The sequence below is a fragment of the Mobula birostris genome, chromosome 6, assembly GCF_030028105.1.
Source record: "Mobula birostris isolate sMobBir1 chromosome 6, sMobBir1.hap1, whole genome shotgun sequence".
NCBI classification, from domain to species: Eukaryota; Metazoa; Chordata; class Chondrichthyes; order Myliobatiformes; family Myliobatidae; genus Mobula; species Mobula birostris.
Window position 1 is genome coordinate 143,853,921 of NC_092375.1, and position 17,044 is coordinate 143,870,964.

General features: G+C 42.8%; 1 protein-coding gene across 5 annotated transcripts in view; it reads right to left on the minus strand.

Moving 5' to 3' along the window:
* The window catches only part of LOC140199422 (collagen alpha-3(VI) chain-like), a 146,698-nt gene that overhangs the window by 64,075 nt on the left and 65,579 nt on the right, over positions 1–17,044 (minus strand). For all 5 annotated transcript variants that reach the window (XR_011886414.1, XM_072261490.1, XM_072261491.1 and 2 more), the window contains 2 exons: positions 13,789–14,406; positions 5,511–6,122 (listed from right to left, as the gene is read on the minus strand). Coding sequence is in view for 4 of the 5 variants with exons in the window: in XM_072261490.1 (XP_072117591.1) it covers positions 5,511–6,122; positions 13,789–14,406 (1,230 nt within the window). In the remaining variant the exon portion in view is untranslated. The remainder of the gene's footprint in view (positions 1–5,510; positions 6,123–13,788; positions 14,407–17,044) is intronic.

The following is a 17,044-nucleotide window of genomic DNA, read 5'->3' on the forward strand; positions in this document are numbered from 1 at the left end:
CTTTCTTTTGACATCATTTTCTTTCCCCGAGCCTTATTGATCTATTGTCATGTTCCGGATCGGGGTCCCTTTAAATTTACCTTGTTTATGTTACGATCCGGATCGTTGATTCCCTGTTTTCCCGTGTCCCTCGACTTTGATGATTAGAGGCAATTAACATTCGGCTGAACCGGTAGTTTATAGTCTCCGGCTTTCAGCCGTTCGGCGCGGGAGCGTCTGCGAAGTCACGGCGTGCCAATGTCATCTGGCCAGAGCAAGCCCAGTCTCTGCCGAAGTGTGTGCCGGTAATTCGCCCTTCCTCACCAGAGTAACCCTGTCCAGTTACCTTGCCAAAGCGAGCCTACAAAGTTTCCTCACCGAGGTGGGTCCATCAGTTAACCCGCCGGAGGGAATCAAGAACCGCTGTCTACTGTTCCCAGGCCAAGTCGAGAGCTCGCTACTACCCGGAGGCTCCAAGTCAAGTCCTGGCTCCAGCGGCATTCAAGTTCCAAGTCAAGTCCTTGTCCTAGTGGCTTCCCAGTTCTGAGTCAAGTCCTAGCCCTGGCGGTCTGTGACTCCTGTCCTACCCCCTTGTCTGAATCCCTTCTGTGCCCCTCTCGCCTCTAGCCCTCATATGCAGCCCCCGCCTGCACTTCGGTCTAGTTCCATCGCCGGTGTTCATTCGTATTGGTCTTGTCTTGTCCTCGCCTCCATGGGGTAATTCAGACCGTCTTGCCGTTGCTCCGCAGGGAGTCATGTCTTGTCTTGTCTGGTCCTCGCCTCCGTGGGGGTAAGTCTGGCCCTCTTACCGTTGCCCCGCCGGGAGTCATGTCTTGTCTTGTCTTGTCCTTGCCTCCGTGGGGTAAGTCAGGCCATCTTGCCGTTGCCCCGTGGGGAGTCTTGTCCTCGCCTCCATGGGGTAAGTCTGGCCGTCTTGCTGTTGCCCCATGGGGAGTCATGTCTTGTCTTGTCTTGTCCTCACCTCCGTGGGGTAAGTCAGGCCGTCTTGCCGTTGCCCCGCGGAGGTTCATGAGTCCCGGCCCTATGTCCTGTACCCAAGGAGGGGTCCTGGCTCTCTGTTCTGTGTGTGAGTCCCGGCCCTATGTCCTGTATCCAAGGAGGGGTTCCAACTCTGTTCTATGTATGTGTCCATGGTTCCATGTACCTGCTCTCCCGAGACTGAGGCTCTGTGTTCCCATGTTCTCTTCTCCCTAGCCCATGTCATGTCTATGCCTGGTTCTGGGGTCCGAGCCCGAGGCAAAACCCAGGTACTGGGTCGTTGCCCAATCTCTGGCCCGGTGTCCATACCCTAGCCTCTTCATGTCTCCTCTAGTTCTGGGAGCCGATTCTGAGTCCAAACCCAGACCCTTGGTCGCAGTCTAGTCATAGTCCTGAGTCCTTGTCCAGTTCGCTATTTCCTGCTCCTGCTTTGCTTTCCTGGTATCGAACAATAAACTAAATCTAAGTAACCTCACAAGATGTGTCTTGCATTTGGGTCCACCCTTGCTCCCAATGCCCCACCTTTGTGACATCTATACTTTACGTTCTATAAAATGCCAAGTTGATGCTGGGATGTAAGTGGAGCTGGTAAAGCCAACTTCTGCTGCTGAAAGAAACAACAGACTGCAGAAGCTGGAATCTGGAGCAAAAAAAACAAACTGCTGAAAGAACTCAGGAGGTTAAGCAGCATCCATGGAGATAAAATTTTTTGCTGTCATTTTGGGTCAAGATCCTGCATAATGACTGGGGGTGAGGAGGAAAAATGATGAGGATATAGAAGTGCAGGTAAGGGTGGGACAGGAGTTGTGAGGTGGAACAAGATGGCAAGGTAGATGGAGTCAGGTGCAGGGGAGAACAAGAGGTGTAAAACAAAAACAAAGGAAGAAAGAACCAGGGTGTGAAAGGCAGGATTAGTTGAAATGACGTGCAACCAGAAACTCAAGATTGCTGCTACAGGCAAAATGCCGTTGCTCCACAAAATGATTGTATAGTCGTCGTTTGGACTTGTCAATGTAGAAGAGATCACATTGCATTTACTGAATGCAATAGATCAGGCTGGAAGAGTTGTAGATAAATCTCCTTAGATGGTGGTGAAGGAAGAGGTAAAGGGGGCAGGTATCGCTCTTCTGCAGTTATCATTTCAAATTGCCTTCCCATTCCCACACTAGCTTGTCTACTCTCGAATTTCTCCACTGCCAGGGTGAGGCCAGATGCAAACTAGAACAACAACACCTCTTGTTCCACTTGGGTAGTATACAGCCCAATGATGTGAACATTAGATTTTCCAATTTTAAGTAACCCCACATCCTCTGTTTTCCTTCTCACTCCCACCAGTCAGCCCATATTCTCTCTCCCTTTGTTCACCCTCTCCATGCCAACATCCCTCTCTTCACCTAACTCCATCTACCCATCAATCCATCTTCATCTGTTTAAGTTGAGTGAAGGATAGTTTTGGGGGAGATATGAGAGGTAGTGTTGTTTTACACTGAGAGAAGGAGATGCCTGGAACACACTGCTGGGATTGGAGTACATACTGTACTGATTCATTAGGGAAATATAAGAAACTCTTAGATATCCACATGAATGTAAGGAAAATGGAGGTTTATGGGCTGTGTAGGAGAGAAGGATTAGACGGATTGTAGAGTAGGTTTATATAGGCTGGAACAACATCATGTTCTGAAGGGCCTGTGTTGTGCCATACTGTTCTATGTTCTATTTGATTCTACCTATCACCTACACCCCTCCCCTGCACCACTATATACAGTATTTGCCATCTATTCTCTTCTCTCTACAACCACCCACCCCACTGTCCCAGTCCACTTGCAGGACGCTGACCAGGAATAGTGACACATCTCTCTCACCTCCAGAGATGCCCTCTGAGTTCTCCCAGCTGTTTAACTTTAACTGCCCTTTCTGAGCTGCTTTTATGATGTGGCTGTCATGAAGCTCTACAGTCCACGCGATGAAGATTCTCTCATGGTGCTGCTGGGTCAGGGGTTCCACAATTCAGACCCTCAATAATTCCATGCGTCCTGCAATTCTTTTGCGTGCCTCATATTTGCTTGCATCAAGATTTTTACTGGGGCTCTGTTGAATTTATGTCCCTCTCAAACTTCATGGGTAAAGACTAGGGAGAATTGGTCATGTCACTTAACAGCCAATTTATGTCCATGGAACATTGTGGATAGTTTTCTCCCAGTTTAGCCAATGTAATATTTGCTGCAGTCCCTATATTGGATTTTATCAACTGGCTATCAAGCAGCATGACCTAGAAGCGTGGCTTTCCTCAAACATGTCTATAAATTGAATTGAATTGAATTTATTTCTTACATCCTTCACATACATGAGGAGTATAAATTTTTATGTTACGTCTCCGTCTAAATGTGCCATGTGCTATCATAGTAATTTAGAACAGTAAATGTAATAGAGAGTACACTCAAATCGTCATGAGTTCATCAGTCTGATGGGTGGAAGAAGCTGTCCTGGAGCTTGTTTGTCCCTGGCTTTTATTCTGCGGTACCAGTTCCTGGATGGTAGCAGCTGGAATAGATAGTGGTTGGAATGACTTGGGTCCCTAATGATCTCACGGGCCCTTTTTACACAACTGTCCTTGTAAATGTCCTGAATCATGGGAAGTTCACAACTACAGATGCGCTGGGCTGTCCGTACCACTCTCTGCAGAGTCCTGTAATTAAGGGAGGTACAGTTCCCATACCAGGCAATGATGCAGCCAGTCAGGATGCTCTCAACTGTGCCCCTGTAGAAATTTCTTAAGATCTGGGAGCCCAGATCAAACTTCCTCAACTGTCTGAGGTGAAAGAGGCGCTGTTGTGTCTTTTTCACCACACAGCTGGTGTGTACAGACGATGTGATGTGCATGCTGAGAAACTTGAAGCTGTTCATCCTCTCAACCCCAGAACCATTGATGTCAATAGGGGTTAGCCTGTCTCCATTCCTCCTGTAATCCACAACCAGCTCCTTTGTTTTTGTGACACTGAGGAAGAGGTTGGTTTCTTGACACCACTGTGTCAGAGAGATGACTTCTTCCCTGTAGGCCACCTCGTTATTGTTTGAGATAAGTAGACAAGTAGACCTCTATCGCATTTATAAGCCAATGTGGGCAAAATTCCAAAAACCGCACAGAGTCCACCATGCAACCAACCACTCCCTATATCACAATTGAGTTTCTGTAATGATGACCAATCAACTGATTGATAAGTATATAAAGGCCAAGCATTCGGAGGACACACTACAAGTGAACAGCGCACTGATGATGTATCCTTGTATGGTGATGAGACATGTGCAAATGGATTGCCAAGATCAGAGGACAACTCAATTCAATTGACGTAATTACAAAGAAAGCATGACTCTTAATGTTTCATGAGGAGTTTGAGGAGACTTGGCATGTTACCAAAGACTCTCAAATTTCTACAAATGTACCATAGAGACAGCATTCTAACGGGTTGCATCACCATCTGGTATGAAGGGACCACTGCACAGGATTAGAAAAAACTGTAGAAAGTTGCAAACTTAGCCAACCCCATCATAGGCACTAGCCTCTGCAGCATCAAGGACACCTTCGGAAGGCGATACTTCAAAAAGGCGGCATCCATAATAATGGAGCCCCATCACCCAAGTGATGCACTTTTCTCATTACTACCATAAAGGAAGATTGTATAAGAGCCTGAAGCACACAGTTAATGTTTCAGGAACAGCTTCTTCTTCTTCTCCACTATCAGATTTCTGAATGGACAATGAACCCATGAACACTACATCACTATATTGTTTTTTTTTTTGTTTTCTATTTTCACTGTTTATTTAATTTAATTGCATGTGTGTGTGTGTGTGTGTGTGTGTGTGTGTGTGTATTTATTTATTTATTATTGTTATCTATAGAGTTTTCATATAATTTGTATTGCAATGTGCTGCTGCTGCAAAATAACAAATTTTACAACATATGCCAGTGATATTAAACCTAATTCTAAACACAAATGGGACAAGATGCGTGGATTAGTTGGGTTAAGAGTCTGTATCAGTACTGCATTGCTTCAACTCTATAAAAGAGGAAGATGATGACAATGTGAAGGTAGAGACAGAACTAAGAAGAGCACTGAAAATTTCCAGTTGGGGAGGTAGGATGTAATACCAGCCAGTTTAGAATTAAGAGATTGATTAGCAAGCTACGCCTATAATAATTTAGGAATATAGCAGTGGAGATTCAGTCCTTGCTGATCTAAAAACAGCAACTGGAACATATCTTTGGAATTTATAATAATATTGCAAAGGGATAATTCTGCACTGAGACCATTAATGGCCATATGTTGCTGATTAGCTCATGAAAATCAAACAAAAAATTGCAGATACTGGATAGTTAAAACAAAAATGGAAAATTCTGGAAATGCTCCAAAGAAAAATTCTCTTTTTCACACTAGAAATCCTAGAACTTTTGATCTCTTGTGTAAACAGTCATATAAAGTTTCATTACTTCAGCATTAAGTCAACAACTAAACACAGCAAATGAGCTGAGGTACCTGGTATGACAGGAACAGTTGGCTGGTGAGTGGGTTCTCGTATAGCAGGCAGTGTTGACAATGATATCATCACCTGCTCCTGTAAGTTGGGTAGAGAGCGGAAATCCTCTACACTGAAGCCCAATCTGGCCTCACTTGCAATTTCTTTCACTTGTGCTGAGTCGACGTCCCTGGTTCCCACAGCAAATACTGTAACAGCCGCTCGCTTCAGTGCATCTGCAGATTGCATAACATAATCTCTGGATCTTCCAGCCATGATGAGCACCAGTATCTGAGGAACTCCCTTGTCTTTTCTGCTTCCTGAGGATCTGGTGAAGTGATTTCTAAGCACGTAGTCCAGAGCTGCCCCAGTATTAAGTGGCATCCCACCTCTCTGTCTGAGTCCTTCCATGTGAGACATAATTTCATCTTCTGAAGAGTAGGTGTTCAGATAGAACTCAGTCTCTGCATAATTGCTGTATTGCACCAGACCTATCTGAACATCACCATTCCCAATATCAACGTTCTCTATTACCTGTCGGAGGAACTCATGGACAAACCCAAAATCTGTGCCCCTGACATTATCTGATGCATCAATAAGAAATACAATGTCCTTCTTGATTATTCTTTCTCCTGAAAGTGAAGATATATACAGTATTATAATTATTTAACTGGTTGCAATAATTAGTCTCATCAGTGCAGAAGATTCAGTTAATAATTAGTTTCATGTATTCATAAAATATATAGCACAAAATCAGGCTATTCTGATCAATTGAAAACTGTATTTCAAAGTCAAAAGTCAAATCGAAATCAAAGTGTATCTATTATCAGAGTACATGTGATTGTCACCACATACAATCCTGTGATTTGTTTCTGTGGGCATACCCAGCAAATCTATAGAACAGTAAGTGTAAGCAGGATCAATGGGCAACAAACTGTACAATGCAGATATAAATAATTAGCATAAATCATTCCTTAAATGAATGTAGTTATCTCCATTTGTTCAAGCATCTGATGATTGAGAGGTAGTAACTGTTCTTGAATCTGGTGGTGTGAGTCCTGATGCTCTTGTGCCTTCTACCTGATGGTGGCTGGGAGAAATGAGCATTATCTAGGCAGAGAGGTTAAGTTGCTAATAGATGCTCGTTTCCTACACCAACACTTCATGTCGATGTGCTCAATGGTCGGGAGGGTTTTACCCATGATGTACCTGGCCAAATCCACTAACTTTTGTAGGATTTTCCGCTCAATGTCATCTAACTCTATGACCTAAGTCTTCAATAATTCCCAGCCATAGCAATGAATTCAAATCTTTCCTCTGTCGTTTCTCAAACTCTCCTAATGTCTTGGCATCTTGACACACTACATGTTTCGTATACCCTGTTAGAGTAGATTTCTTTCTGGTTAGATGATTTGTTTACACTTAAATGACTTTGGCCACCGGGCTTCTATTTTAACTATTGGACAAAGGACTGTGGATTGAGTCCACCACAATGGGCTTCCTAAAAGGTGTGAATACCGGATACTTCTGGTAGTTTGACCTGATACAGTAGTTTCGAAGGCAGTATCACCTATACATTATAAATATTAATTGTATTAATTGTTTTCTATGTTAGCATGGGAAATGCCAAATAAATGTATCATAGACTTAACTTACATTCCTAAAGGCTGTATATACCAATCCAGGTATGTTGGCGTCGGGAGGAAAGGATGTTATGAGATTTTGTATGTAGCTTCAATAGGAAGCATTGTCTATGCATTGTCTGTAACTTTTTAAGTAGCGATTGCCTTTGTGTTTAGCATATAAATATCGAGCCCACATTTAGCTAGCAGAGCTTTCTGCAGAAAGCGTCTCCGCCCTTAAGATGCCTACGTACCCTGTTGTGTCGAATAAAGAAGCTGTTTTGTATCTACCAGTGACTCTCTCTCTCTCCGGTAATTTCATCCACGCTACAACATACCCAATTCCCATTGAATGCCCGATTCCTTGCCAATTTCTGCATTCCACCTGGTCTGATGAGAACGGTTTGCTGGTGTGTGGTTTGCTTGTATATTGTTCTCTTGCCACAGGCATTCCAGGCACCTCCTCTAGCCTCATTATTCCTGTTCAGTCACAGCAAGGAATCAGTCATAATGGATTCCCTTTGCCCTAAAGGTCATTACATTTGTGTCATTACATTTGGGTGCTCTAAAGGTGCATTTTCAGCCCTCTCCTGTTGATGATCTAATTGTTAACCCTCAGCTACATCAACCAAATTCATAGTGTTCTCAAGGAGCGAGCCACCATTCCAATGCTGGAAGAGGACCACCTGAAAAATTGTGCAGAAAGTTCTACATTTTAACCCTCAGACTCCTTGACAATGAATTCAGGTTTCCTGACAACTCTCCTTCAGTTTGTTTCACAACCATGGATTTGGCAGCACAGCACATACAGCAATTGCGCTCGTGAATATGCACATGTCAACTAATTATTTCTCATTGTGATAGTATTTAACTCCATTCATTCCATTGTAGTGCTTGTCGAGACTTGGACACAGCAATGCTTCATTGCCTGCTTGCATTCTGCCTTGTCTGAGAAATTGGGCTGTCGAGTCAACTGACTCTGAAGACTAACGGTATTCATTTTACTCTTAGTTGTTCTTTTCAGCTGCAGTGTAGGCTTAATTTTCCATTTGAGAGTTTTAGTTAACAGCCCTCTTTGGCGTAGCATTTATTGTTTTCTTTTCCCTTCAACACTGTTTGTATTAAAGTCTGTGAACCATCGATCTGCTTCAGTGTCTCTCACTCGAAACTTGGGCCATATTCGAATCGGGTGACAGCGAGTATCGACCACACAAAGATGGACCCAGCAGATAGAGAGCAGCTGACCTTGGCCAAGAGATTCATTGGTGAGAGCGACTCTTTGAGGCGACAATGTTCCATTGGAATTTCTATGTATAAACTCTTGTTTCTCTCTCCAGCATGACAGAAGGATCTTGCCAAGTAATGGACCCAGCAAAGTTTGAACAGTGACATTTTGACATTGGTGGCTTGAGGAGAGGGTGTTTTCTATTCTCAGTGCACGTCTTGACTCTACATTCCGAGATTCCCGAGTCTATATACCGAGCCTCTCCAGTCTACGTTGAGTTTCTCCAGTATCCATTCCAAGCTTTACAAGTCAGAAGTACCCAGGTTCCCAGCTTTGTGGTCCCGAGACTCAGAGCTGCATAACAAATGAGCGCTTCAAGCAAGCTTATCAATTGATCCAATAAATCATCATTCAAGTCAATAGTGTAAATTCTGGAAGAGCCCTACTACAAAAGCTGATTCTTGGCTGGAGTGTGCAAATAGACAAGTAAAGTAACCCTATCAAGAGTATTTTTAACCTCTTGATGCAAGTCATGGTACAGACTGGAAAAATTGAACTTTCATGTTGCAAATTAAACAGATCTACAGAGAACCAGCTTTCTTAGCGATGAAAGAAACGTGTCTATGCTGACTTGAATGCTAAAATTGAGAGTATATCCTAACTGCCTCAGGAAAAATTGTGAAAGATAAAACACTGAGCAAAATTTGAAAAGGTTCCTTCTCTAGGTTTCAAGTTTCACGCTTTCAAGTTTTCCCAAGGACTTTTCTCTATATTCCCAAGGTTTTTACTTTTCTGATTGTTTCCAAGGCTTATTCAATGTGTTTAGGGTTTATCAATGTCGTCCCCACCTCAAACACTTCCAGACATCCCACCCTGCAAAAACTCATTTCAGGGAGGTAGCATCATCAATTTGCGGGAGACTCCTGGAACTTCTGGGAGTGGTGGGATGTCTGCAATAGAGTAGCTCCTTAGCAGCTAGCAAGCTGGTTTAAATAACGTTTGCTATGCTAATGAACGAATGACACCTGTTAAACTCACCTCAACATGTCTTTTACAGTCTTAACCCACCATGGGCAATAGAAAAGTCACTGTTGCAAACAGTGCAGCGAGCAACACTGTCATTATTTTTGACCCCTATTAGGCAGGGGTACACTTTAGTGTAGTGTGGGGTGATGTATGTTTTATATTTTCTTTTTTTGGAACACTCTGCCATGGTGCTCTCCCTCTCTCTCTCTCTCTCTCTCTCTCTCTCTCTCTCTCTCTCTCGTGGTTGCTCTTGCTCTCTCGCTCTCGCGCTCTCTCGCTTGCTCTCAAAAAAATTGATTTCTGGGATATTGTATATAATTCACGGGCATCAAGGAACCACTATCAATACGCGGGAGACTCTCACAACTTCCGGAAGAGGTGGGGTGTCTGCACTTCCAAGCCTCCCTCTCAGCCCCGCCCGAGGTTTCTTGATCTCAATCTGTTGGAGTACCCAGGTCTCTAAGGATTCACCGGTCTCTGAGTCGGTTGAAGTTCCCAGGTCTCTCAGTCTCTCTGGATCCCCGAGTCTCCCTGCCTCTCGAGTTCTCCATGCCTCCCTCTCTGTTCCCTAGGTCTCTCTCTTGTCATCCCTGGATCTCGCACCTTCAGGACTTCCTGGGCCATCAGGTGCCAGCTGTAAGAAGGGGTGTCCTGTAGTGACTTCTTTAGGCCTGTGCAGGGCTCTGAGGATTTTAAGAGCACCTGAATAGGTTAAATTTTGCTTACCAACAGTTATTAATGGTTTAAGAGTTCCTTGTGTTTTTCTCCAGCAACTCACTCTTCTAAAGCGATTTCCTGGAACTTTCTGTTTAAGTTTATTTTGATAGGCTCAGGGATTCTGTGTTAGTTTTATTTTTGAAGCAGATGCCCGATTAGCTCCAATCAGGGGGTCCTCACTTTGAGAATGATTCGTCTCATGGTGTCACTCAATCGAGCTACCTCAGTAAAAGCTCTTGTTTCTGTCTCTACATCGAAATCTTTGGCTCCAATATTGGCAGTGCACACCATGGTATTTATCTACCAGCATGACTGAAGGACATCGTGGACAAGTCCCTCATCGGGACTTCCAACGCACACAGGTCTGTGGTGCCTCAGGGGCTGTAGAAAGGGGGGTCCTGCCACAACCACGGATTTGGCAGCGCAGCAGATGCGGCAATTGTGCTCATGAATATGCATGTGTTAGCTAATTATTTCCTTGTGGTAGTATTTAACTCCATTGGTTCCATCGTAGAGTTTGTCGAGAGTTGGACACAGCAGTGTTTCGTTGCCTGCTTGCATTCTGCCTTGCCTGAGTAACTGGACTGTCTCTGAAGACTAGCAGCATTTGTTTTATTCTTAGTTGTTCTTTTTAGCCGCAGTGTAGGCTTTGTTTTCCATTTGAAAGTTTTAGTTAATGGCCCTGTTTACTGATTTCTTTTCCCTTTAACACTGTCCACATTAAAGTCTGAACTATCGACCTGCTTCAGTGTCTCTCACTATTCAGATCAGGTGACAGTTTGCTGGCAGTTAAAGCAAATCAGCAAACATACGGGGATTAGGTGAATGGGTTTGATGCATGGATTACAAGGGACCAAGACTGGAGGTTTAAAAGAAAAGGTGCTGTGAAGTAAAGATCACGGATACAGGACTCCTCCAGGGAATCGGGTGTGAATTCTGCCCTCTGAGAAGTGGGATCAGCTCAGGAACACCTACTTTAAGCATCACCAAAACAAGCCTCCTGTTCCCAGCAAAGGGTTGCCCCTCCACAAGTGACCCCATGACATCTACAGCCAGGGAAATTGAAGTACACATGCCAGTTTGCCCACGGGCAAAATCAAAAATCTGTTTGTCTCCATTTGATTCAGCTGATAGGGTAGTCTAAAGTAGAAGACTGATAGGAAATGCCTTATGTATTAGGAAAGCTGTCAGCCAATTGTCAACAAATTCACTGTCAAGGAGTCTGAGGCCTACGGCACAGGCCTTTGAGGCAGTCCTTTCCAGTATGGGAATGGTGGCCCACTCCACGGGCACACTGTGAATTTGGTTTAATGTTGCAGTCTTTTCCAGAATGGGGAATGAGCTCAGTTATGGAGCCAATCATGAGGCTGTGTCAGATGGCTGCTTTTGCAACTTCTTTTGAAGACTGGCTGCCTGGGCACTGTAGTGAAGGATCAGATTGCTGTAATGCAAGGCCAGCTGACTGCCACGCAAGGCCAGAAATTAGCAATCAGATTTTTGAGTGGTTAAACGCTGCTGTCCACATACCTGATCTCCAAGAGATAATTACAATTGCTGATGTGTTACCCCTATGAGATAGCAATGGCAACATGGAGCATAAACCTGCCATCATCTCCTAAGAAGTTAGTATTTTTCCACCCACACTTCATTATCTTCAGCCAGCCAGCCTGGATAAGTGGCTGCACATGCCTAGATGCTGCAACCTTTCAAAGTCAAGGGTTGATCGAGGATGTGACCCCAGGTCATCTGCACCCTCCTCATTGAAAGCCAACACTTCTGTACCAGACGTGCTGCAACCGCAAGGCATCATGGGACAGGAGGGGTGAAGGTACAGGGCAGACCGGCACTGAGGGAGCGTGTAAGGTTAGTAATTTGCTTCTGTGTGCAAATTGGCATGATTTAATTTATAAAATTAGTTGGTACATTCACTTTGTGGTGTTTTCACTCTTGTACAGTAGCCATGCAGATATTTCATCAACGTAAAAGTAAGGAACTTCTGGTGAATGGGGAATTGGATTTCTTTATCCCTGTCATATGAGTTCTTAAGTGGTCTAGCCGGAAGAGAACAGAGCTGGTTACCCCTTTCTTACATTTTCTCTTCAGTCTTTGCTTCTGCGTCTTGCCTGCACACTGCCCACGATGGTAATGTCTATCCCCTCAGATTTTGCATTGGGTAGCAGACCACAACAGTCTTGAAATCTTACGAACATAGTAGTCGAGGAGCATTCTAGTGAAGTTTAAGTAATGGAAGTGCTGTTCCAACACACTGCACTACATTTCATGCAGCCTGATGACCTTCATTGTAACATGCAGTTTGTGGTTCCCTTGCCACAGGGAAAATTATCAATGGTAAAGAGAACTACTAACTGTGTTAGACATTAATTACTTAAATAGCAGTAGTGGCATCCCGTATGTGCCAGCTGGCAGTAATAACAAGGACACCTTGACATGCTTCAAGCATCCACATTGGAAGAGCCAAATGTGTAAAAGGTTAATCATCTTATTCAGCTTAACAACCACTGACAGTGTGGGTTTACGTTTCCTTGTTGATTTTGGTGAAGATATCGTTACTGAATTATACATGTTCCATGGACTGCTCTTCGCTGGGTTTTAAGAAGCAGAATTACTCCCTATACCCCTGGGTGAATGTGTACTCCTTCTCCATGTCATTATTTTCCCTCACAGATTCTCTTGTCCTGCTTATCCTCCACTTATTTTTCCAGTTGTCTGATATGCTAAGGAGAACTGAGGCCAAAACCATCCCATGTTTGGAAGCAATTAACCCATCCTTGGAGTCAGGGGAAAAAAAAAGCAATTGCTATACCATACCGTGGGATTAGAGCCACTTGAAACAATTGTACTTGTACAAATGAAGCCCAAGGTAGTAGAATCAAACAGGAATTAACCTGCGAGTTGCTGATGATCCTGCTAAATTTATATGGTTGTTGATTGACTGGGTGTATGCTTGTGGTGGGGGAAGGGGTGGGTATAGCAGTAGTGTTGAGTGTTAAAATAGCAGCATGAGCAGCAACTACAATAGATGTACACTGACTGGTGTAATGATCTACAGACTATTAAATGCCTGATTTTGCATTTACTTTGAGTTGACGAAGAATTATATGTTTTCTTCTTATGTCCCAATTTTGAGGATGATTTGCATCCAGTAAGTCCTATAAGGAACTTGCTTGAATTGGTATTGTAGACTTTGTTGTGAGCCTCCACACCAAGTAAACTGGGAGGAGGTTCATTGCACATGTGACCTTTGATTGTAATAGATTAAGTTATTTTCCCTTGCTCTTTCTCTAGATAAGTAATCTACGAAGAGGATGATGACAACATGGAGACATAACGATAACTAGAAAGAGCAGGAAGTGGTGCAATACCAGCCAGTCTAGGATGAATGGATTGATTGGAACTATAGCAGTGAGGGTTCAGTTCAGATGGACAAACAGCAACTGGAACATATCTTTGGAATTTATAATAATAATGCAAGGAATCATTGGCCACATGTTGCTGATTAGCTTGTGAAAAAACACAGATACTGGAAAGCTAAAACAAGAATAGAAAAATCTGGAAATACTCTAAAGAAAAATTCTCTTTTCATGATAGAAACCCTAGAACTTTTGATCTCTTGTGTAAACACTCATATAAAATTTCATTACTTCAGCATTAAGTCAGCAACTAAACACAGCAAATGAGCTGAGGTACCTGGTTTGACAGGAACAGTTGGCTGGTGAGTGGGTTCTCGTCTAGCAGGCAGTGTTGACAATGATATCATCACCTGCTCCTGTAAGTTGGGTAGAGAGCGGAAATCCTCTACACTGAAGCCCAATCTGGCCTCACTTGCGATTTCTTTCACTTGTGCTGGGTCGACATCCCTGGTTCCCACAGCAAATACTGTAACAGCCGCTTGCTTCAGTGCATCTGCAGATTGCATAACATAATCTCTGGATCTTCCAGCCATGATGAGCACCAGTATCTGAGGAACTCCCTTGTCTTTTCTGCTTCCTGAGGATCTGGTGAAGTGATTTCTAAGCACGTAGTCCAGAGCTGCCCCAGTATTAAGTGGCATCCCACCTCTCTGTCTGAGTCCTTCCATGTGAGACATAATTTCATCTTCTGAAGAGTAGGTGTTCAGATAGAACTCAGTCTCTGCATAATTGCTGTACTGCACCAGACCTATTTGAACTCCATCACTCCCAATGTCAAGGTGCTCTATCATCCATGTGAGAAAATCACACAGGTGAAGAAAATCTGTGTTCCTGACATTATTTGATGCATCCATAAGGAACACAATGTCTTTCTTGCCTTCCACAATTGGCAGAACTAGAAAGTAAAACACATTATTATTCACAATAGATACAATAGCTATAAAAATAACACAAGCACATCTCTACCAGTGAAGAAAAGAATACCTGCAATTTGTTGTATCATTTATACGTATACTTAAACTTTAAATTACCTTCTTAATCATGAACCAATTCAAATACTATCTCACTGTCGAATTATTTTTTCCATTTTTACATCTCTGGATTTAACTTATTTGTTCCCAAAATGATTTGGTTCAGTGGAGAGAAGGAGTTTCATTTTCAAAATGGTACAGGGGAGATACACGGAAGTATTACCAGTTAATGACAATTTTTCTTCTGAGGAGAGATTAGCTGGGTTCGTGCTTTCTTCTTTGGAAGAGAGGAGAATGAAAGCAGATATAATGTTGATGTTTGTATAATATAAAAGTCAAATACAGAGTGAGAGGAAAATGCCGACAAAAATGAGTACCTATACATTTAAGGTAACACACACAAAATGCTGGAGGAACTTAGCAAGTTAAGCAACATCTGTGGAGAGGAATAAACAATCAACATTTTAGGCTGAGTCTCTTCATCAGGACCCTTGATAGATTTAATGTACTTGATATAAGGATGAGAAGGAATTAATTAAACTAATTTTGCCCACATGACAGTGAGAATTTAGAGCTCTTAAGGACTCTGAAACCAGAAACCATCAATAGATTTAAATGAGACTGAAAGAACACTTCACATGCCATTGCCTACAAACTGCAGATCAAGAGCTAAAACATCAGATTATACTAAACAGATCTTTTTGGATGGCCTGGACCTGATGGACTAGTAGCCTCCTTCTACACTGTGAACCTCTTTGAGTCAATAATGAGGTGAGTCCATCAATTCATTGTTGCCATTTCACGGTCATAGATTCCAGAGATTAGTCAGCTCGGTATTTGTTAATTCAGAACCCCCACACAGTTGGGCTGTATTGATCCCTCCAGCTAATACACATGGCAAAGGGGATTCACAAGTTCAAAACCAAGTATTCAGTTACTGTTACACTATCAGCAGTTGGAAATAGAAACAGGAAGTAGAAAGTAAACTTAGAGATACAGTCTAAATAAAATGGTAAACGGTCCGTGCAAATATGTTCTGGTTACCTGGTTAAGTGATGTTCTGTCTCTATCCTGTTTCTCATATCCAATGAGATTATTTCTAAAACTTAAATATTGATGTAGGACTTCTGTTGTTACAAACTATTAGGCTTCTGGCCCCAGATTATGCTCTTGGCTCCAGACACCATCTTCTGGTATGAACGTGGCATTGGCCAGAGTAGCATGAGTGCTGTCTTATAAAAAGGCTTTGACAGCCGGTGAGGCCAAGCACCCAGACTCATGTGCTGTCAAATCTATCAAGGTCAATTTGGTGACTGTCAGTGATATTTGGGACAACGTTAACAAAAAAAATCATTCAAGAAAATTAGAATGAAAAATTGCACTTCTAGACCGAAAATTCAATTAAAACAAGGATAAAACTAGGATATGAATAAAATGACCAGAACCAATTACCTTTTTTCCAGAAGGGATGTATCCTATTCATTTTACTGGGATGGCCCGAGACCTCAAAAGCTCATGCTGCTCTATAGGACACCATAAGTAATTCAGCAGAGCTGCTCAGAGTTTGGGAGATGGAGGTGAGGCAGTGCTGCTGAGTGGAGGATATCCTTGCCTAATTAAGCTGAAGTCAGCATTGGAACCCAGGACTTCCATGTGGTACCAAGATAAGTCCTAGTATAATGTTGGCCTTGAATGAAATTGCTGTCCAATGTGGATCTGAGTTAGGTACACATTAGTACCGTTTTTCTCCTGGTAATCCCGATAATCAGGAAGATTAAAGACTACCAATTACATAACCAGAATTTTTCTGCTATAAGTCTGTGGGATTCAATTATCCAAGATTTTTAGTTATTTTTAATCCTCTCATTTTACATTGCATTATCTTATTAAAAGAACATTCAGCTTTTGGCAACCAGTTTAAAAGAGCTAAGCTGCAAATGCTATTGCTTTGCTAACCATTTCATGTGTTAAAACCAGCTGTATAACACGTGGTGTACAAAAAGTTTAAAAGAGAAGGCAATTTAGAAAGACAAATGGGAAATAAAAAGGTACTGTTTGATTAAAAGTGGATTAGCAATTGATTATATAAGCACCAGGTGAAAATTCAGTTAGGGAACAGGTATGTCACCTGAAATGAACAGTTCAAGAATGAAGAAAATTTACAGAAAACTGTTTTGAGAGGAAAAGTTGAAAGAAACAAGAATCACATATTAGTTAGAGCCTTCAGCATTTTGGCATCGAGGGAGAGAGGAAGAGGAGAGCCATCCGCAGTACCACCGATGCGGCAGAGAGGGCCTCAAGATGGCTGTGGCTCAAAAGAGGGGAGCCATGCAGTCATAAGTAGCTAGCCATCTGGACACAAGCTGGGGTCTGATCAGCCCCGGCTGGATCACCTGGAGGAGGTTGTATGATGTTGAAAGACCCAAAACACTCGATGATTCCAGGAACATCACTGAAGATGTGTCCAGAAGCATCAGTAGATGTATGTACACAGTAAATCGTGCAATCCCTCCATGTCCTATCCCGAACAATGTAACTTCCTTTAGTCCTATAACTCTGAGA